At 37.3% G+C, this 22,501-nt stretch overlaps 1 protein-coding gene across 6 annotated transcripts in view; it reads right to left on the bottom strand.

Annotated features, from left to right (window-relative positions):
* Positions 1–12,991: 12,991 nt before the first annotated feature.
* LOC132094913 (disco-interacting protein 2 homolog A-like) overlaps positions 12,992–22,501 on the bottom strand; it is a 120,562-nt gene continuing 111,052 nt past the window's right edge. For 5 of the 6 annotated variants that reach the window (XM_059499572.1, XM_059499573.1, XM_059499574.1 and 2 more), the window contains 14 exons: positions 22,401–22,481; positions 22,194–22,317; positions 21,977–22,098; positions 20,505–20,616; positions 20,305–20,414; positions 20,089–20,219; positions 19,835–20,003; positions 19,082–19,252; positions 17,246–17,307; positions 17,015–17,072; positions 15,950–16,024; positions 15,642–15,816; positions 15,281–15,404; positions 12,992–14,111 (listed from right to left, as the gene is read on the bottom strand). In XM_059499572.1, coding sequence (XP_059355555.1) covers positions 13,859–14,111; positions 15,281–15,404; positions 15,642–15,816; positions 15,950–16,024; positions 17,015–17,072; positions 17,246–17,307; positions 19,082–19,252; positions 19,835–20,003; positions 20,089–20,219; positions 20,305–20,414; positions 20,505–20,616; positions 21,977–22,098; positions 22,194–22,317; positions 22,401–22,481 — 1,767 coding nt within the window. In that variant the 3' untranslated portion in view covers positions 12,992–13,858. Of the gene's footprint in view, positions 14,112–15,280; positions 15,405–15,641; positions 15,817–15,949; positions 16,025–17,014; positions 17,073–17,245; positions 17,308–18,546; positions 18,664–19,081; positions 19,253–19,834; positions 20,004–20,088; positions 20,220–20,304; positions 20,415–20,504; positions 20,617–21,976; positions 22,099–22,193; positions 22,318–22,400; positions 22,482–22,501 lie in introns of those variants that run through there. The other variant, XM_059499577.1, reaches the window with a different exon arrangement.

Below are 22,501 nucleotides of genomic sequence, written 5' to 3'. Positions count from 1 at the left end.
TCGTTACTATGCACGACAGAAAGTTTTGGCTGCCGCAAAACAGAAGAAAGGCATAATATGGGAGAACTGTCGCATGTCGTTTTATGAGGACATGACCGCCGAGCGCGCTGCGCAAAGGAAGCTATTCTCCCCGGTAATGAAAACGCTGTGGCAACATCAGGTGAAGCACACACTTGCACATCCAGCAAAATTACGATTTACATGGAAAGATGAACGGAAGAGCTTTGAAGACGTTGCGGAGGCAGAGAAATTTGTACGTGATAACATTCAAGACGAGATGGAGTGATCGGTCAACAGGTTTTACTACACATGTGGGGGAGAGTTGATAAGTTCTTTCAGAAGACGGGGCGGGATCGCTGGGGCATCGCCTGGACAGCCAGAGGAGCGGAGTTCGCTGTCTGTGGGACCCACACGGACCAGAGATAACTTTAGCTTTGCCTAGAGGGCATTTGCACTGTCATGTTCGTTTTTAGGTCAGTGCTAGTTTTGTTTTTTGGTTGTTCCAGTATGGGTTTTCAAAGTGAGGTGGTATTATTTACATTTTGGTTCACACAAAGCTGTCAATATTTGTTTAACTATTGTAGACTGGAAGATGCGGGGCTTCTATATAACTTGCGGTGGCATAACAGTGGGTAATATAGATATTAATATTGTATCATGGAACATAAATGGATGCGGTACGCCAATCAAAAGGAAAAAAATACTCAGTTATCTTAAGTCTCATAGCACTGATGTTGCATACATTCAAGAAACACACTTTGAAAATGAAAATGAAGCCTTGAAGTTAAAAAGGGATTGGGTTGGGAAAGTATTTCATAATTCAGTATCAAGTAAAAGCCGCGGTGTTGTGATACTTATTAATAAAAGACTTAATTTTGTTTTATTACAACAATTTAAGGACGAAACTGGATGTTATTTATGTCTCCAGGCACTTATTAATGGCGTTCAGGTCGTTTTATGCAACATTTATGCTCCAAACAGGGATGAACCTAATTTTATACATAAGGTTAATAAGATGTTGGGAAGCTTGCAGGGACATGTTTTATTAGGTGGAGATTTCAATAATGTTTTGGATTAATATATTGATAGAAGTGCCAATAATGTAACTTCAATCACTAAAACAGGTTTGGCATTAAGTTCTCTAAAAGATGATGTTGGCTTGGTGGACATTTGGAGACTTATACATCCTCTGGAGAGGGAGTACACCTTTTATTCTCACTGCCACAAAACCTATTCTCGAATAGACTATTTTTTGATCTCTAATTCATGTGTTGACTTAGTATCGAGCTGTAAAATAGGTGTTATCGCTTTAACGGATCATGCACCGGTGGAACTACATATAAATCTACTAACAGGTTGGCTACAGTGTGGGATGCTCTGAAAGCGTTTGTTCGTGGTAAATGCTTAGCTTTTAGCTCTAAAAAAGTTAAAGAAAATAGGGCAAAGATCCAAACTTTGGAGGAACATATTGGTACTTTGGAAAAACAAATAGCAGGGAAATTTGATGATAGTAAATTTAAAGAGATTTGTCAGCTTAAATTTAGTCTCCATGAAATCTATAACAAGAAGGCAGAGTATGCTCTTTTTCGACTTAAAACGAACTTCTATGAGAATGGGGAAAAAACGGGAAGGTTATTGGCAAGACAACTTAAAAAAATAGATAATCAGAATGTAATTACCGCAATCAAAAAGGATGATACATTGGTTACATCTTCCTCAGATATTAACATGGCCTTCAAAATGTTTTGTCAAGACTTGTATACATCTGAGAACATGGTCAGTAAGGATCGGATGGATGCATTTTTTGACAAAATGACAATACCAAAAATTTCACAAAACGATAAAGACAAATTGGAAACTCCTTTAACAGAGGTTGAAGTAAATAAAGCTATTGGTGCAATGAAATCTGGAAAGTCACCTGGGATAGATGGCTTTCCAATCGAATTCTATCAAAAATTTATAGACATACTCTGCCCATTTTTGACTGAAGTATTTCAAGAAGCATTTGAATATGGATCACTTCCTGAAAGTTTTAACCAGGCAGTAATATCTCTAATTCCAAAAGGCGACAAAGATTTAACCGACCCAGCCAATTATAGACCAATAAGTTTAATAAATGTCGATTGTAAAATATTATCCAAAGTGTTAGCAACAAGGTTAGAGGTTGTACTGCCACAAATTATTCATAACGACCAGGTAGGTTTTATCAAGAACAGATCTGCGTCAGATAACATGAGAAGATTATTGCATCTCTTATATATGAATAGAAACAATGCAAATCCTGTGTTAGCTATATCTCTAGATGCCCAGAAAGCTTTCGACAGGGTAGAGTGGAGTTTTTTGTTTACCGCCATGGCGAAATTCGGTCTGGGTGGAAAATTTAGTAGATGGATTAGAACCTTGTATTCGGGACCAAAGGCAGCTGTGTTCACAAATGGGGTACTTTCTCCATTTTTTAATATTTCCAGATCAACCCGCCAAGGGTGTAGTTTAAGTCCACTGTTATTCACTATCTTTTTAGAGCCATTGGCTATTCAAATTAGAGAAAACTCAAGAATCAAGGGTGTATTCGCTGGGGGCAGGGAACACAAATTATTTTTGTACGCAGATGACATTTTGGTATTAAGTCAAGACCCCACTAACTCTATCGCAACCTTACTTGAAGTTATTGATAACTATTCGTTGTTCTCTGGATACAAAATTAATTGGCATAAGTCTGAGGCGATGCCAGTCTCACAAGCTTGCACTCATAGTTTATTAACTGGTTTAAATTTTAGGTGGTTGGATAAAGGAATGAAATATCTTGGAATTGAATTGAACCCAAATATTGATGATATTATGGCTGACAATATGGGAAAAATGCTCAACAAAATTAAGACTAACTTGGATAAATGGAGTAAGTTAAACTTAACATTATGGGGGAAAGTAAACACAGTGAAAATGGCCATAGCCCCTCTTATTAATTATTATACTGGAATGTTGCCTATGTGTATACCACGGCCAATACTAATAAGTTACAATAACATGATAAAACACTTTCTTTGGAATGGTGGTAAACCTCGTATTAATATTAATCGGCTTTGCCAACCAAGAAAAGAAGGGGGGTTGGCCCTGCCCAATATAGAACATTATAGTATCTCTTTTGAAATGTCTAGGATCGCCAAACATTGGGCAGGGAAAAATAACCTGGACTGGATTTTAATAGAACAAGAGCTTGCCTCTCCGTTCACACCAATAGATATTTTATCACAAAAGTCAAATAAAGGGGATAAAATGCAAAATCCTGTCTTGAAATTTTCTAAAATGGTGTGGTTGGAGGTACATAAAAAATACAAGCTTGTTACATATGTGCAAAAATACGCCTCCTTGTGGCATAACCCAAAAATTAAAATTAATAAACAGACTATTTACTGGGCACAATGGCTAAGAAAAGGTATTAGAACTATAGGTGATCTAATGGAGGGAGATACATTTATGTCATATGATGATGTCAAAAGGAAATTTAACTTGGAGGATCCTGACCACTTTTGGAAGTATTTACAAATCAGAGATTGTTTGAAAGGAAGTGTTAAGCTATTAAATGGGAAAAATCCTATAGAAACCTTTCTGCTACTACCTCCACTATTGCGCAAAGCCTCAAAATGGTATAATATTTGCCCCTGGGTTAAAAATAAGACAAATAAAAGTCTGAAAGTAATATGGGAAAGAGATTTAGGATGTACAATGGATGATGATACATGGGATTCAATTCTGTCAAATAATGGATTGTACATTAGAGAAGCAAGGGGCAAGTTTATTCAATACAAAATCCTTAATATATATTATTATACTCCTTCTAGGCTTTATAAAATGGGTATTGGCAGAGACGATTTGTGTTGGAAATGCCAAATAGCTAAAGGCACTTTGATGCATGCCCTTTGGGAATGCCCAGGGATTTATGCCTTTTGGAGCAGTGTTTTAGGTTACATGCAGGGTTGGTTACCCTGTAGTTTGCCCAAGTCACCTAGACTGTGTCTACTCGGAGATAAAAGAGAAGTCCCAATGTTAAATAAATATACTTTTAGAGTGTTAAATACTGCTTTGGTAACATGTTCTCGACTCATTTTGAAATTTTGGAAGGACTCTCATGCCCCAACACTTAGAATGTGGAAAGAAAGAATGACTTGAAAATGCAGCAGATGCGAAAAGATGCTGGGAAGGCTACACTGTACGAATGAAACCATGAAGGAACAATGGGACAATTTCTGCACCTACATGTCTACAATGTAACTTTGACATCAGCTGTTTATAGAGATTTACATTGAACCTCACTGTTTTATGTTTGTTTGTTTGTTTTTATTTCAATTTTATATATATATGCATTTTTTTTTTTTGTTGTTGTTATAAAATGCAAAAACTCAATAAATATTTGAATTATAAAAAAAAAAATCATTTTGTCAGTGAGTTTTCCCTTCATGCCAAAGAGTTTGGACAAACTGAGAAACTAAGTTTCAGAATAAAACATTTAATTGATGCATATCCATCTAAAAAGGATATTCTGAAAGAGCTCATTCAAAATGCAGATGATGCAGAGGCAACAGAAATTCACTTTGTGTGGGACAAAAGAAAACATAGGAAAATAGAAATGGGAACTGGTTCAAGGACCGTCACTTTGTGTGTATAACAACAGAATATTTTCTGACGCTGATTTGCAAGGTATTCAGCAGCTGGGTGAAGGAGGAAAACATGGGACTTTAGGGAGAACTGGGAAATATGGATTTGGCTTCAATTCAGTGTATCATCTCACAGATTGTCAATGTATCTTGACCAGTGACAAATGGCTCTGCATTTCTGATCCAAATTTAAAATATCTGGAAGGTGTAACAAAACAGTCCATGGGCTGCATGTTTTCAGTGGAAGATAAATTTAAAAAGTCTTTTGAAGATGTTTATCATACCTTTCTTCCAGAAATGTTTGATCTCAGTTTTGGAACCATGTTAAGGCTCCCTCTCAGGACAGAGCAAATGGCAGAACAATCTGACATATCTAGACATACAGTCACAGATCATGACATGAAAGAACTTTACTATGCCTTGAAAGAAGATCCTGAAGGACTTATTCTCTTCTTGAAACACATCACAAAAATACAGTTTTCAGAGATTTCTGAAGATGGAAAACAACCTAAATATCCTTTCCTTATCGAAAAGAAATACAAAGAGCAGAGCAGCATGATACACAAGGTTAACTTTCACAGACATGTTAAAGAATTCCTCATGTCAGGAACAGCAGAACCCTGCAAAACCATCTATGAAATGCAAATCTCATCTGGAAAAAAACAAAGCAAGTGGGTTATTGCAGAGTGCTTTGGCTTCTCAAACCAAATTCAGAGAAAAAACAAAGAAAGTTATTTCAAAGTTCCTCAAGCTGCTCTGAGTGCATGTTGGAGTAGCTCATTTAACTACAAATTTACTGGTAGGGCATTTTGTTCTTTGCCCTTACCTGGACAAACTGGTTTACCAGTTCATGTGAATGCAAATTTTGAAGTTGATTCTTCTAGAAGAGACTTATGGAAAGAGGATGGTGATAGTCTGAAAACTGAGTGGAACCAGTCGCTGAAGGTAAACATCATTTCACCACTCTATGCTGACCTCCTGTTACATCTCTGTTCACACATGAAGAAAGATAAACCTACTGATCTTGTAGTCCTCAAGACAGAGCTTACGCCTTCTTGCCTTAAATACTTTCCATGCATTTCTCAAGAAGTAGACAATGTCTGGCATGAGATGATTCATGAGGTCTATAGATCAATCAACCATCGTGGCCTTCCTGTCATACCTACGGTGCACGCTGTTCCTGTTGAGTTATCACATGTTTTAGAAGATACAGATATACAAAAATACACAGTTACCTGGTGCAGTGCAACTAAACCACATTCAGAAAATTGTCCATATTTTACAACTGAGGACCATGATGGAATTTTTAACATTTTAGATGACACTGGGATGAATTTAATACCATACTCTTCTAAAATGAATGAAATAAAAGTTAACTTCAAATTGGCTGGTGTGAATGTGGCAGAAATCAGTGCTTCAACAGTGATTAATTTCTTGAAGCAAAGATCACTGAATGATCCTTCCCAGACAACTGGTAGTTTGCCTTTGCCTATCAACCAGACTTTGATCAAAAACAAAACAAGATGTTCAAAACTTTTGAACTTCTGCTTGACAAATGTCAATGAGGAAAATGTCCATGTCATCAACGGCTTGCCTCTTCTCCTCACACAAGATCAGATGTTAAGAGTCTTTGACACTAAATCCCCAAAGCTGATATCAAGATTTAGCAGTCTTTTCCAAGGATATCAGGAGATGTTTGCAGATGATGCTGTCGATGAAAATCATGACCAAATTATGTATGATGGAATGTTTATTAAGGGCTTAACAATTGATGTTGCAGCAACATATTTGAAACCAGAACTTGAACAATTGCTCAGACAGTCATTACCTGATCAAAGATGCCAGCTCTACAAGGCAGATACAGAGACAATCAAATGGCTGAAAACTTTATGGAGCTTCTTTGATGATGATGACCAAAATGAAAATCTGAATGTATTCACTCAGATAAAAAAGCACTTTGAGGACAGTTCTATCTTACCAGTAATCTGCCCTAGTCAAAATAACACATGTTTCTTACAAACAATGAAGAACATATCAAAAGTAATTCAGGATAAAACTGGAAAAATAGCAGCCATTCTCATAAAACTGGGGTTCATGAAAATATACTGTGCCTTTTTCACTGATCTCAGTTTGGAATTCCGTCACAGGAATATGAATCCAGAGCTCCTGCAAACAGGAGACAGCAGTGGTGTTTTGGAGCAGGTTTATCATGTACCACATCCGCAGTTTAAGGAGCTGTCTAAAGATAATTGTGCAGATCTTCAGTGCTTCTTACAGCATGGTATCAGAGATTCCAATAACAAGAGTCAATATGTGTCAATGCTCAAGTCTTTGCCCCTGTTTGAGTCAATATCTGGAAAACGGGAAAGGATTGATTTACACAGTAGGGTGTTCATTCTAAATTCTCAGCATCAGAATGATTTTCCAAATTTGTACCAGGTCGATGGATGTGACAGTCTCTTCCTCAAGCACAGCTGGGTGAATTTAGGACTGGCAGAACAGCTAGAATTTGAGATTCTGAATGATTTAGAGTTCTGTGTACAGTTCATTCTTCCTTCTGTGCACAAGATGAAAGCAGCCAAGCTTCTTGATTTTATGCGGTTGTTAATGGAACTTGGACCAGTGGATAACAGGATTGTCTCTGCATTGAGAGAGGTCAGATTTATCAGAGATATCCATGGTTCTCTTCAAGTGGCTTCATACTTTTATGATGACACTGTACACCTTTATAAAGTAATGCTTCCAAAAGACAGATTTGTGCCCAAAACCTTTTGGGACAATTTCCAAGATAAATATACTGAAGCATGTAGATTTTTAAATGACCTTGGATTGAAACATGAAGTGTCTGATGAGGAAATCATTGAGTTTGCAAAACAAATTGAATCTGAAAATGGAGACAACACTCCTTTATATGTTCTCAAGGAACGATCACAACTTTTGTTTAAGACTGTTTTGTCAAAGAGTTATAACAAAAACTCTAAATTAATGAATAGAGTTGCTAACATTAAATTCATCTTCCCAGTGCAAATTCAGCAATCACTTTGTGATTATCACAAGCCCTTTGCTCAAGAGAGGCAGGTTGTTGCAATCAATGGATCACTCATTGACAGAGACAGTGATAACCAATATCTGATATGGACGTCTATGCCAATCATACCCTTAGAAAACTGCTCTACACAACAACTAATGAAAATGATGGATGCCGGAGCATTGGAGACTCCACCCCCTGGAAAATTAGCTACTAATCTAAAAAACATCTGTAAATCTCAGTGCCACACAGATGTTCTGCTTAAAACAAGAACCAAGGTATTTATCAAATCATACGCATACCTGCAGTCAATACATTTTGATGTCTCTCTGTTCTCAGACCTTCCCATTATCCTTGTGGAAAATGACACAACCCTTGTGAAAGCTTGCCAGGCAGTACTTTTACTGTCAGATGAGCATGAGTTTAGGCCTTACTTCTACAGCGTTCCCTTAAATTATGATAAATTTAAAGACTTCTTCAAGAAGATTGGCATAGAGGAAAGGCCCACCATTGACCAATATAGTACTGTTCTTCAAGAAATCTATTCAGATAGCTCTGACAAAGACAGCCTTCAGGCAAACCAGCAGAAAACTGTGAAACGTGTTGTACAACAGCTATTTTGCCTGCTGAAAAAGGAACAAAATAAATCTTTTTTTCACAACAACCCGCTTTATCTTCCTTCAACAGATGGAAGACTATATGAATCCAACACTTTGTATTTCAATGACATTGTCTTCCAGCCCACAAGACTTGAGGATCTTTTGGAAACCAAGCTGAAACTGCTAGAAAATTTTTACTTCTGTCATCTTGGAAATGATCACTATGAACATAAAACATTGTTGCAGTTCCTTCCAGAGCATGTCCACCCCAAACTTCTCTCAGATGCAATTTCTGAAAACCTGGAGGAAACAAGTGTCCAATATTGCGATTATGAAGGGGGGTGTGAATTCGGTGGCTTGTTTGACAAGCACTTGTCCTCTGCTCCGTTTCTTCATGGACTAGTCTGTCTCATCAGAGAAGAAGATAAAGGTGGGGCTTCACATTCTGAAGCTGAAGAAAAGTGTGAAGAAATATTTTCTAAGATTCAAATCATCTGTTGTAAAACTCTTCAAACTGAGCTTCTGTTGAACCTTGTGCCACTTGAGGGTAGTAAGGCTGAAACAGATGTTTATGTGAAAAAGCAGCAAAATGGATGCAGTTTCTACATAAAACACAATGATGACATGTCCCTAAAAGTAGTAAATGAAGTTAATAGGTGTCTTACTAAAGAAATCAATGCTCTTCTAAAGAACTGTTTGACCACCTCAAGCCTTCTAGTCCTTGGACAACTTTTGCTGTGTGATAACATGGAGGATGTTGAGAAAACATTAGCAAATCATGACATTCACAACAGTGGCCACAAGGAGGATGAACATGGTAGCTTACCAAAACCTGGATGTTGTATACCTGAAGAATGGCATGACTGCCTTGGCATGAACTTCTTCAACAACTTTGAAAGTGGAGAGTATGTTGGCTTCAGCAAGGACAATTCTGGTGAATATTTCTATGCCATTGTCATCGAGCGAATGAATGATCCAGCCAGACAATTTCCTACCAGTTATAAAATTCAAGTTGGCAGTGATGACTTCATTGCAGTAAGCTCTCTTGACCTTTACCAGTTTAAAAGGGAAAATAAGGCAACTGTACCAAAAGGGTCTACTTGCACAGATATTGAACATCTTTTGACATTTGGGCCTCCACCCAAAATAGTCTTTCCTGAGACATTGGAAGAGATCAAAAGAGAAATTGACCAAAGCTTAAACGAAATCTATAAAATGTCAAGTGAGGACAAACAAAAAGCTCTCAAACGTCTCTACCTCTGCTGGCATCCAGACAAGAACCCAGACAATGAAGCACTTGCCACAGAGGCGTTTAAATACTTGCAAAACAGAATTGAGGAACTACAATGTGGGAATACTGCACACAGCACATCCTTGAACTGGAGAGACTTTCGAGATTTCTATGACATTTGGAATACAGAGGCACGAAGTCACAGGAGGGGACGTGAGAGGTTCTATCAGAACTATTCTAGAAGGAGCTATAACTTTTATTCATACCACAGAGAAACTCCAAGGCCAAACAGAGGAGAGGCAAAACGCTGGTATGAACAAGCTCAATGTGATATCAAAGCAGCTCATAATGACACTAGAGAAGATAGTTCAGAGTGGTGTCTGTTTAAAGTGCATCAGGCTGTGGAAAAAGCCCTGATAGCAGCGATGTACAGGGGAAGTGGACACCGACCCAACAACTACTCAATTACTAGCCTTGCTCAACAGGTGTCCAATTTCAGTTCACAGCTGGGCTCTTTAATGAACACTGTGAGGCAACTGACTGACCTTGGTGTTGATGACAAAAAAACTCAATATCCAAAATATCACCAATTTCCTCACATTCCAAACAAGCAATTTGACATCAACAATGCCAGAAGGGCACTGGATATTGCAAAAAAGCTTTTAGAAAAAATAGAAGAATACATATCTTGAAACATTTCGAATCTACTATTCTGTAGAGGCGGTCATTAGGATCTTTCTGGTATCTGTTTAGCACAACTAACATACACACTGGAAATTCTTAAATCTCTGTAATCATGTTTTGATAATAGTGAATCTTCCTATTGGTTTGCTTAATATTATATGCAACATTTATATTACCCCATACTGGATATTATTGTAGCAAATAGCAGAGCATGCCATGAGCAATGGCATGGTCATGGGTTCAATTCCCAGGGATTGAATAAAATGAAATGTTTATCTTAAATGCAATGTAAGTTTCTTTGGATATACTGAATATTATTGTAGCAAACAGCAGAGCATGGCATTAGCAATGGCATGTTCATGGGTTCAATTCCCAGGGTCTGAATGAAATAAAATTATCTTAAATACAATGTAAGTTTCTTTAGATTTTCTAAAACATTTCTGCAAAATGTGTATCACATTAGAAATACAAATGTCAATGTCCATCATTTATAAGCATGGGTTTTATTAAGAAATATAAACATAAGTCAAAAGCTGTTTTAACCAAATATTCATTAAATGACAAAACAGTCACACAACCATCCTGCATTACAGATGCTGTATGTGCTTTACAATCTTTGCAGCAAAACCACTTCTTGAATCTATTGCAATATAAAATAGTACATGAATAGTGGCTCATGTTGTTCCTCTTACTGTTTGCGAAATTAAGCTTTGATTTGAACATCTGGTTTCCTTCATGCTACTGAAAAACAATGCCAAATGTAGTTTTCTGGTGTCCCAGTAATAACTTATTACACAAATTCTGTACATAATTACAGCAGGCGTACTGCCTGTCTTTTACGTAATGAACACAATAAAAGAAAGCAAGCATTGTTAAAAGTTGTCTTTACAGTGCTGCCCAATGCAGTGTACAGTGCATCTAAAAAATACAAGCAGATATCACACTTTAACACAGTAATGAAAAGAAGAATAAAAGCCCTCACCTGCAGTGGTCATTTTTTCCTGAAATAACGATCTCATATGTTCGGTATGTTTTCATGAATTAATGAAAAAGGATACTTTCTTCTTTTTATTTAGTAATATGTAGGAGACTTAAAATGTCACCTTCATACATTCATCTGGAAGAATATAAGATAATTTGTTGTGAACGGTGATGTCGTACTGTAAAAAAAAATATGCTGTAATTAATGTACAACCCGAATTCCAGAAAAGTTGGGACGTTTTTTAAATTTTAATAAAATGAAAACTAAAGGAATTTCAAATCACATGAGCCAATATTTTATTCACAATAGAACATAGATAACGTAGCAAATGTTTAAACTGAGAAATTTGACACTTTTATCCACTTAATTAGCTCATTTAAAATGTAATGCCTGCTACAGGTCTCAAAAAAGTTGGCACGGGGGCAACAAATGGCTAAAAAAGCAAGCAGTTTTGAAAAGATTCAGCTGGGAGAACATCTAGTGATTAATTAAGTTAATTGATATCAGGTCTGTAACATGATTAGCTATAAAAGCTTTGTCTTAGAGAAGCAGAGTCTCTCAGAAGTAAAGATGGGCAGAGGCTCTCCAATCTGTGAAAGACTGCGTAAAAAAATTGTGGAAAACTTTAAAAACAATGTTCCTCAACGTCAAATTGCAAAGGCTTTGCAAATCTCATCATCTACAGTGCATAACATCATCAAAAGATTCAGAGAAACTGGAGAAATCTCTGTGCGTAAGGGACAATGCCGGAGACCTTTATTGGATTCCCGTGGTCTTCGGGCTCTCAGACGACACTGCATCACTCATCGGCATGATTGTGTCAATGACATTACTAAATGGGCCTAGGAATACTTTCAGAAACCACTGTCGGTAAACACAATCCGCCGTGCCATCAGCAGATGCCAACTAAAGCTCTATCATGCGAAAAGGAAGCCATATGTGAACATGGTCCAGAAGCGCCGTCGTGTCCTGTGGGCCAAGGCTCATTTAAAATGGACTATTTCAAAGTGGAATAGTGTTTTATGGTCAGACGAGTCCAAATTTGACATTCTTGTTGGAAATCACGGACGCCGTGTCCTCCGGGCTAAAGAGGAGGGAGACCTTCCAGCATGTTATCAGCGTTCAGTTCAAAAGCCAGCATATCTGATGGTATGGGGGTGCATAAGTGCATACGGTATGGGCAGCTTGCATGTTTTGGAAGGCTCTGTGAATGCTGAAAGGTATATAAAGGTTTTAGAGCAACATATGCTTCCCTCCAAACAACGTCTATTTCAGGGAAGGCCTTGTTTATTTCAGCAGGACAATGCAAAACCACATACTGCAGCTATAACAACAGCATGGCTTCGTCGTAGAAGAGTCCGGGTGCTAACCTGGCCTGCCTGCAGTCCAGATCTTTCACCTATAGAGAACATTTGGCGCATCATTAAACGAAAAATACGTCAAAGACGACCACGAACTCTTCAGCAGCTGGAAATCTATATAAGGCAAGAATGGGACCAAATTCCAACAGCAAAACTCCAGCAACTCATAGCCTCAATGCCCAGACGTCTTCAAACTGTTTTGAAAAGAAAAGGAGATGCTACACCACGGTAAACATGCCCCGTCCCAACTATTTTGAGACCTGTAGCAGAAATCAAAATTGAAATGAGCTCATTTTGTGCATAAAATTGTAAACTTTCTCAGTTTAAACATTTGCTATGTTATCTATGTTCTATTGTGAATAAAATATTGGCTCATGTGATTTGAAAGTCTTTTAGTTTTCACTTTATTAAAATTTAAAAAACGTCCCAACTTTTCCGGAATTCGGGTTGTAAATTTGAGAAGAAATATTTTTCAGATTTGGACTTGGTTACCTGAATAAGACTATTCATCTATTCACTGTAATTACCCTGATTAAAAGCTCACACATGAATCAAATGATTTAATAAAGAATGGTGGGGAGTTAAATAAAAATAACAAACAGTCCACAGGCATATGGAAAATATGTAAGGCCCATGTTGAAACACTAGCTGGGAAAGCATAAGCTTGAGAATTTATGGAGCAGCATATCCACAGCACACCTTCAGTACTGCTTTCTTGCAAAGAAAGACTTGGATATCCATTTCTCCATCTTACATCCATCCTTACTGCCAATTGGTATCCATAAAAATTGATAAATTTCCATTTATCAAAGATTTGTGTGTTGATGTATTGTGATTTTTTTTGTTTATTTGTTTATTTACAGCTATAACAATGGCGATAGTAATGCATTGAAATGAAGTGCATTACACATTTTCACATGCTCTTGAAATTACAAAGACATAGAACTGCAATCTGGATTGACATCAGGCACTCCTTTGCCCTTTTGGGCCAGTCCTCCTCACACACAGGAAACATTCAGCACGCATGTGTGGTATGTGCAGGACAGGTGTGCTTGAATAAAAACTGAACTCATAATTGCGTCACACAAGAAAAAAGGAGATGGAATCAAGTCATTTGCCCTGACCACTGAATTAGAGTTTTATTTGCAAGGCATTCTGACAGTTTGATATAAAAAAAAATAAACTGCATAGCTCCATCAAGGACTCTTCATGTTTGTGGAGGAAGAGGCAAGCCTGTCCGAACTTCCCCCTAACGCATCCTTTTAAGATTTGCATATGCAGATATTCCTGGCATCTGGTTTATCCTCAATGTTCCACATTTTCACATGTTGTAGGCCACATATATAGGGTCCAGCTGGTCGGCGAGGAAGCCGTCCCGCAAGTGCATGCGCTGCTTCTCCCCTCTGGAGTTGATAGGAATGACTCCAGGGTCCACCACCACAACGACCCCCACGATGAGATAGTGCTCTTCCAGAACCACGTTGGTCACCAGGGCAACAAGATCCAGGGCTTCCTGTTCTGATCCCTCAAGCTCCACGACGACCACCAAGAGATTCGTCCATGTGAACACAGCACTGAGGAGAGAGTGAGGAGAAGAAAGATGTATGAAAAGCAGTTTACTGTATCTACACTGCAAAACATGGCAATTTTTGTACAACATGGGTATACACATGGTTTTATATTTTTTTAAATCAAATACAAAGTGTAACAAAATTAAAGTTAAATGAAACTTCACCAACAGCATTCATAACTAGTCCTGTTTGTCTTTTTAATGTTAGCTGACTACATGATAACAAGTAGGCATCCCTTGATAAAGAAGTACAGTACACTTAACTGTATTTAATGTGCACTTGTAGTGTGCAAATAAAAAATAAAAAAAATTACATGCAGATAATATTATATTAATGAAAGAAGAGGTCAGTGTACTTAAAGAGAGCAGACTTGCATGACCGTTTCACACTGTAGTACACATTTAAAAAGTGGACTTTTTAATAATGTCAAATTAGAAGTATTATATTGATGTGTTGACTAACATACTAAAGCACATGCAACATACTTTATATAGTTTTAACAGTAGTGTGTTATTCAGTATTATTACACGGCTCTGTGGAATACTTGATTCTGATTAGTCAATCGCGCCATCCAGCAGTATTGTTTATGTAAGGGACAATGTACATCCAGCCGGTTGTCCTCGCTGAATAAACCCTGACATGGTGATCAGGACCCCGACGTGAAGCGGTGCCAGTTTGTTAGTTCTCTTATAATCCATTACAGAGTACAAAACAATCGTAGCAAAATGGAAGCAGCTGTGGATTGCATTGGATGTGACTATGTTAGAGAATTTTAGATTACCAATGTCCATTAGTTTAAGTGTGTTTGACTGACCAACAGAAATTATAGTAATCATATAGTCTTTTATGAATTTTCACATGACAAAAATACCACAACTTGCGTTTCAGGAAATAAGGTAATCAACAGCATGCCACAGATCTTATCTTGTATTTAACTCGAAACTTCCATTAATACCTTTGTAAATTTTGCTTCTCAGGAAAAACTGAGAAAAACTTACTAGTGTAAAACAATGTTTAAACATTTTCAAAGATAATTATTAAGAATAGTTCATTTTTAGCTATTGTCATGGATGCACTGAACAAATGAAAATGATCAAATGTTCAGTTGTTATAAACAGTAATATTATTCCATCAAAATCTACTTTAAAGTATAAGGAATTCATATTGCTTACCACTCTGCAATGCTCTTGTGTGACCTTATGACAGATGTTTCAATATCAATGGGATGGTAGCGCATTCCCCGCAGCTCTAGAGTCTCATCTAGAGAACCAACCACGTACAAGGCATCATGCCGCTCTAGAATAATGTGCAAAAACATCATTTACTGGACAGCACAACTGATTTTCCTTTTATCCTATCTGATATGAGTACACACCACAAAAACAATGTAAAAACACTACAACTAAATAAAGAAAATTCATATATTAGCTTATCAGGGTGTGTGTTGAAAGCTTTTATTGAACATGATTTTAAATTGAAAAGTCATCTCAGAAATATCTTGAAATGAGACACGAGTGTGTTTGGATACATTACCTCCACTGGCATCTGTAAGTTCTGTGCGCCGCAGGAAGCCGAGATATCCAGTGCGAGCCCAAATCGTCTGTGTGTCACCGAAGCTCAGTCTGGTGCTGAAGTGGTCAGCATGCAATGCCTCTTCACCATAAACCGTATAGTATCCTGTGGCATTATGGGGGCTGCTCACCCAGATCTGTTACACATGATCACTTATCACTACACATGATATAATATAACATAACAGACTGCAGGTAACACTACTTATTTTAGAACTCAGATGTGGTTCTCTGTGGTTAATAGCACTTGCTTTAATATTTGAAACTCACTTCTCCCAGATGAGAATCTCCAAGAGGGCCTTTGGTCTCTGTGTTGGCAATTATAACTTTTACCCCAGGCAGAATCTGTGTTGAGAAAATTAAGTTGAGGTAAGTTTTTTTTTTTTTTGCTTGTTTGTTTAGTTTTTGAAAGAAGTCTTTTATGCTCACGAAGGCTGCATTTATATTACTACAATTTACAGGAACTGTTTTATTCCTGTGATTAAAGCTGTATTTTCAGCATCATTACTCCTGTCATCACTGTCACATGATCCTTCAGAAATCATTCTGGTATGATGATTTGCTGCTCAGGAAACTTAATTATCATCAGTGTTGAAAACAATACCAAGACATTCATACTGTTAAAAAAATATTTATATTCCAAATAAATGGTGTTCCTTTGACATTTCTATTCATGAAAGAATAAAAAAAAATGTAAATGTGGCAGGAAAAACTTTTCTATTAATAAACAATAATATATTGCAATAATAAATAATAATTGAGCTCTAATAATAATAATAGATCACCATATAGGATCATGATAAAACTAATGGCTAGAGCAATGGCTGCTGTAAATTCAGCTTTGTATCACAGCAATAACACACACACACACACACACACACGCAGGTGCTGGTCATATAATTAGAATATCAGCAAAAAGTTGACCAGCATATATATATATATATATATATATATATATATATATATATATATATATATATATATATATATATATATATATATATATATATATATATATATATATATATATATATATATATATATATATATGTGTGTGTGTGTGTGTGTGTGTGTGTGTATGTGTGTGTGTGTGTGTGTGGGGGTGTTATTAATAATACAGAATATATATGTTATACATAATACAGAACATTTACAGGAAAACAATTTTCAATTGTAATAATACTTCACAATATTACTGTTTTAACTGTATGTTGCATCAAATAAATGCAGCCTTGATGAGAATAAACACTTTTATTTCAAAAACATCAATATTTTGTAATTATTCCATAATTCCATAAAAATTTGTATGTGTTTTCATTATTTATAAATTTTCACCTTCCCAGATTCCGTCAGTGGCAGACTGTGCGGTGATCCTCTCTCTACTAATCGAACCCTGAGCGAAAAAACAAAACAAAACAAAACAAAAAACACGATATATAACTGAACTTTTCTAATTAAATGACCAAAATCATTTACTTATTAGCTGATAAAAAACAGAATATGAATAGACATGAATTGACACTGATAAATAAGCTTTAGGACAATCGTAAGTGTTTGTTATAGCACCTGTCATGCCGCAGAGCCCTCATGTCCAGATATACCGTGGTGGGATCCGGCCCAGAGGTGCCCTAGAAACAAAGAACAGCAGATCACTGGAAGTATGTAATATATCTGCCACCACAGGTTCTGTGTTCATGCTACTGATCCACCTTCAGGCACTACACACATACTGTGTTACCATGACCCATGTGATATTATACGTGATGGCACATAGGACCTTCTCAGAAAGATAATAAAAGTGAACATGGATTCTTAAAGGCAAACTGTGTAATTTGTTTGGCTATATTTTTATTAATAGGCAGTGACATCTATAGGCCATTTCTATGTACTATCAAAGGCAGATCTTTTGTTTGTTCAACCAGTCTGACATGGAAACATTGGCTCAAACAATTCTGTGAGTTTCTGTTTGTGAAACAAATGAAAGATTGTGAATGCTTGGGGCATTCTTTTTTTTTTAGCAAAAGTTAGAAATGACATGCCACAGTTGGAAGTAGCAGATAATTTATAAAAAATTTCCTTTAAAGGGATAGTTCACCCCAAAATGAAGATTGTATCTCAGCCAGATGGTTTTTTATTTGGGGGGGGGGGGGGGGGGGGGGGGGGTAAACAAAGAGTTTTGATTCCCATTGACCTCCACTACAAAGAAATATAATGGAAGTCAATGGGAACCAAAACATTCTTCAAAATATCTTCTATTATTTTTCCCAAGAAGTCATACAGGTTTGGAATGAAACGAAGGCGATGACAGAATCTTCATTTTTGGGTGAACCATCAATTTAAGCTCTTAGTTCTTGTAAAACATCTTACTCTTACTCTTTGGTTGTGTCTTACTGTAAAGCATTATATGATGAAATGAGGCATTGTGCAAACACAGCTCGTACATTAGCCAGTCTACTCTAAATGCACAGCTACAAGCATTGCTTCGGCACAGCCTGGAGTAGATTTATATTAAGTGCAGGGCCAAGCACAAAAGCTGTGAAGAGCAGAGCAGGCATATGAATACATTCTGTCAGTAAATGAAAACTAGATAGATAGATAGATAGATAGATAGATAGATAGATAGATAGATAGATAGATAGATAGATAGATAGATAGATAGATAGATAGATAGATAGATAGATAGATAGATAGATAGATAGATATGTTAAAAGTGTTAGATAAAAGTGTTAGATACTTAGAGACTGGAAGCAACGCATTCTTTTTGTCAAGCACAAGAGCATTTCACACACACACACACACACACACACACACACACACACACACACACACACACACACACACACATATATATATATACACACACACAAACAGAGACATATGAAAAGCAGATCCTTTACAAGCGTCCTAGAAGCCCCCTGCAAGCACCCCTGTGGTCCCCATCTGGGTCACAGTACCTGCTCAGCCAACTTGCCCAGCCTGTTGGGCTGACGAGAGGGCATGGAGCAGTAGACAAACACAGGCATACATTTAATACAAAAACAGATACATACACATACAGACAGGCATCCAGGCCAGTGAACAGATCATAAGGGTACAGAAAATGATTTTTAAACAATTACAACAGATAAAGGCCTATTCACACAAAGAGTGATGCGACAAAGTGACACCAAAAAAAAATTCCGATAGCCTTAGAGAAAATTTTACATTCCATGTAATTTGTACCCATTGCTAAAATGTAACGATATATTAAGCTTTTAGTGTGAAGAGATTTATAGTGCATTATTCTTGTCATAATCAAAAAAAATCATGGAAATTTCACACTTAATGTGAATAGGTCTTTTAAAAGCACACATGGGAGTTCCTACCTAACACAAACACAAAACACTTGAGTTCATCACTGACCTGAAGACAAATGGCCACATTGACCCTGCAGCCGAAGGTGGTGCTGACGGCCCGTGAGGAGAGCCCCAGGTCTTTGAAGATCTTTGAGAAGGACTGCGTAAGTGTGATGCGAGGACGTTCTTCAGCCACCACCATACAGGTCCGTACACACGACAGATTCACATTCCGTAACTACAGGTGTACAGATGGGGGTTAAACTCAGTGGAACCAATCAAATACAACTTCTGCCCTTAACGACTTTAAATAGAACTACTGTTAGCTAAATTGGATCCTAAAATATTCTGATACACAGAGATAGGACACACAACTTAGTCCAAGATAACGAAAAAAAAGTAGACTACAGTTTGGTGTCGGTAGGATTTTGAAATATTTGTATAAGAAGTCAAAATGCTCACAAATGCTGCAGTTATTTGATCAAAAATGTAGTAAACACTGATACACTGTGAAATATAATTGCAATTTAAAATTGGAAACAGTTTATATTTTCACATATTTTAAAATGAAATGTATCCCTGTGATGCAAAGCTGAATTTGCAGCATCATTACTCATGTATTATCATTGTTGAACTGCTTAACATTTTTGTGGAATCTGTGATAAAAAACATTTTCTGAATTCTTTGATAAATAGAAAGGTCAAAAGAATAGCATTTGTTTAAATAATGCATTACTTTTATAAAAAAAAATATAAAATATTGAAATACGATATGCTACATTATTTATACTAAGGGTGTGTAATTACTGTGTATTACTGACCCGCAGAGCTTCAGTCTGGGAGCCCAGGCCTTTGGTACACATCTCCATCACTGAATACGAACAGAATGTCACTCGTACTTTAAACTGACTGACAGCAGAAAGCCACAGAGACGGATTGGTCTCCAGCTCCAGAGGAGGAACCAGAATAGACTGATGGCCTGAGTACACACTGCAAGCACAAACATGATTTACATTACTGTGCATCACATAAATAATATAGTATCACAGTATCCAATGTGTAAACTGTCTCTCACCTGCAGAGACACCAGAGGGCAAAGCCCAGGCCACAGTAGGGGTCCAGACAGATGGCGATCTGTCGAGAGGGGTACAGCTCACACTGCAGCTTAATAGAGCGACACAAGGCACTGGTGGCAGCATGGGACATCTGAGAGAAACACACAGTGTTAGAAATGTCAAACGAACATGAAATGAATGTGTTATTGGCACTTGAATGGCAGGTTAGACAGCACCTTGACCCCAGCGAGGATCCCTGTGGTAGAAACACTGAAGTCCAGGTAGGCGAGCATCTCTGGGGTGGGAGGTTTGTAGATCTGAGGAATTCTCTTTCTGGGGAGATCATCTGAATGGAATCAATAAACCTAATGTATTGTTTCTTTTAACAAGGGATTGCAATGATACAATAGTAAAATAGTGTAAATGATGTCTTTACCTGTGTCTAGTATCAATGGCCACGTTTTAATATCCACAGCGGCCGCTGCCTCTTTGGATTTCAGTAGTTTCATTATTGCTTGAGTTGTCAGAATACATACAGACTTACTGACCTGTCAAGCACATGCAACAGGATAGACAAGTTACAGCAGGGAAAACAAGATAGTGTTTAATCAATCAGATGCTGGCTTAAAGGGTTAGTTCATCCAAAAATGAAAATGATGTCATTAATGACTCACCCTCATGTCGTTCCAAACCCGTAAGGAACACAGTTTAAGATATTTTAGATTTAGTCCGAGAGCTTTCTGTCCCTCCATTAAAAATGTATGTACGGTATACTGTTCATGTCCAGAAAGGTAATAAAAAGATCATCAAAGTAGTCCATGTGACATCAGAGGGTCAGTTCGAGTTTTTTGAAGCATCGAAAATACATTTTGGTCCAAAAGTAACACCCAAAATTACCACTTTATTCAGCATTGTCTTCTCTTCTGGGTCTGTTGTGAGTGCTTTCCCGACGCTGCTGACGTGTTTTCTGGTGCGCCCAATAACAAAGATAGCACGTCAGCAGCGTCACTGCAGTCTTGTGAATGCGCTCACAACAGACCCAGAAGAGAAGACAATGCTGAATAAAGTCGTAGTTTTTGCTATTTTTGGACCAAAATGTATTTTCGATGCTTCAACATATTCTAACTGACCCTCTGATGTCACATGGACTACGTTGATGATGGTTTTCTTACCTTTCTGGACATGGACAGTAGACCGTACACACAGTTTCAATGCAGGGACTGAGAGCTCTCGGACTAAATATAAAATATCTTAAACTGTGTTCCGAAGATAAACGGAGGTCTTACTGGTTTGGAACGACATGAGGGTGAGTCATTAATGACATGATTTTCCTTTTTTGGTGAACTAACCCTTTAAGGTTAAAATAATACTTGTTAATATATATTAATTCTTAATACACACACACAATATATATAATCTACATATATAATCTAATTTAATTTATCTACAGTGGTCATAAGAAGTATGTGGACATTATAATCGCCATTCATGAAAATAATCTTGTTATTTTAATATAAAAAGTTCAACCACGCAAAAATTACTTCAGTGAGAAAAGCTTTAGAATTATTTGTTTGCATTGACACTTAATATGTTATTAAGTAAAATACAATAAAACAACACCTTATGAGTAAGTTTCAGTTAGTTAATTGCAAATTAGTTAATGCATTAGGTTTCATGAACTCATGATGAGCAACCATTTTTACAGCATTTATTAATCTATGATAATGTTAGCACTGAAAAAAAATGAATATGAACAAAATTAGCATTACTGTTGAAAAGTGTTACCCATAAAATTCTATAAAATACAATAATACAGACTTGTTCACAAGGGGGCGCTAGTGTTCCTGTTTCTTGGTGGAAGCATGCCTATAGTAAACAGCATGTGCTGCATTCAGAGACTGAAGTTACCTCAACAATCATTTTAACGGTTGGCAGGGTTGTGGTTAAGTTCTGTGGGTGTGGAGGTCTGACGGTGACTGGAACGCAGCCGGCGTACAGACAGCCATAGAAAGTGGCAATCAGATCAACACCTGCAAAGTAGGAAGACAGATAGGTCTTGAGCCCTACAAAACCTGAGATCTAAACACTCTTTATTAGACCACATATAAGTGTCTTTCTCTCCTACCAGGAGGATAAACAAGTGCTACGTGATCTCCAGTGTTAAGTCGACCTCTTTCCATCAGCGCCACGGCCACACGTTCTGCCCGCTTGTGCAGCTGTACACAGGAGGCTGTGTTGGCCACAGTGCCCTGAAAAAATGATGATAGTGAATATACACAATCTGTCAATGAATACAGTGTTTCCTGGGCTGAGGGATAATGAGTTTTTTTACCTTGGCGTTGAGCAGCAGAAACAGAGGGTGATCTGGTGTGGCCTGAGCCCTCCACTGCAGAACATCCTGCATGTACAGGAACTACGAGAGGAGAGAGGACA

This window comes from Carassius carassius, chromosome 19 (assembly GCF_963082965.1).
Source record: "Carassius carassius chromosome 19, fCarCar2.1, whole genome shotgun sequence".
NCBI classification, from domain to species: domain Eukaryota; kingdom Metazoa; phylum Chordata; class Actinopteri; order Cypriniformes; family Cyprinidae; genus Carassius; species Carassius carassius.
This window is presented reverse-complemented; position numbering and strand designations above follow the sequence as displayed.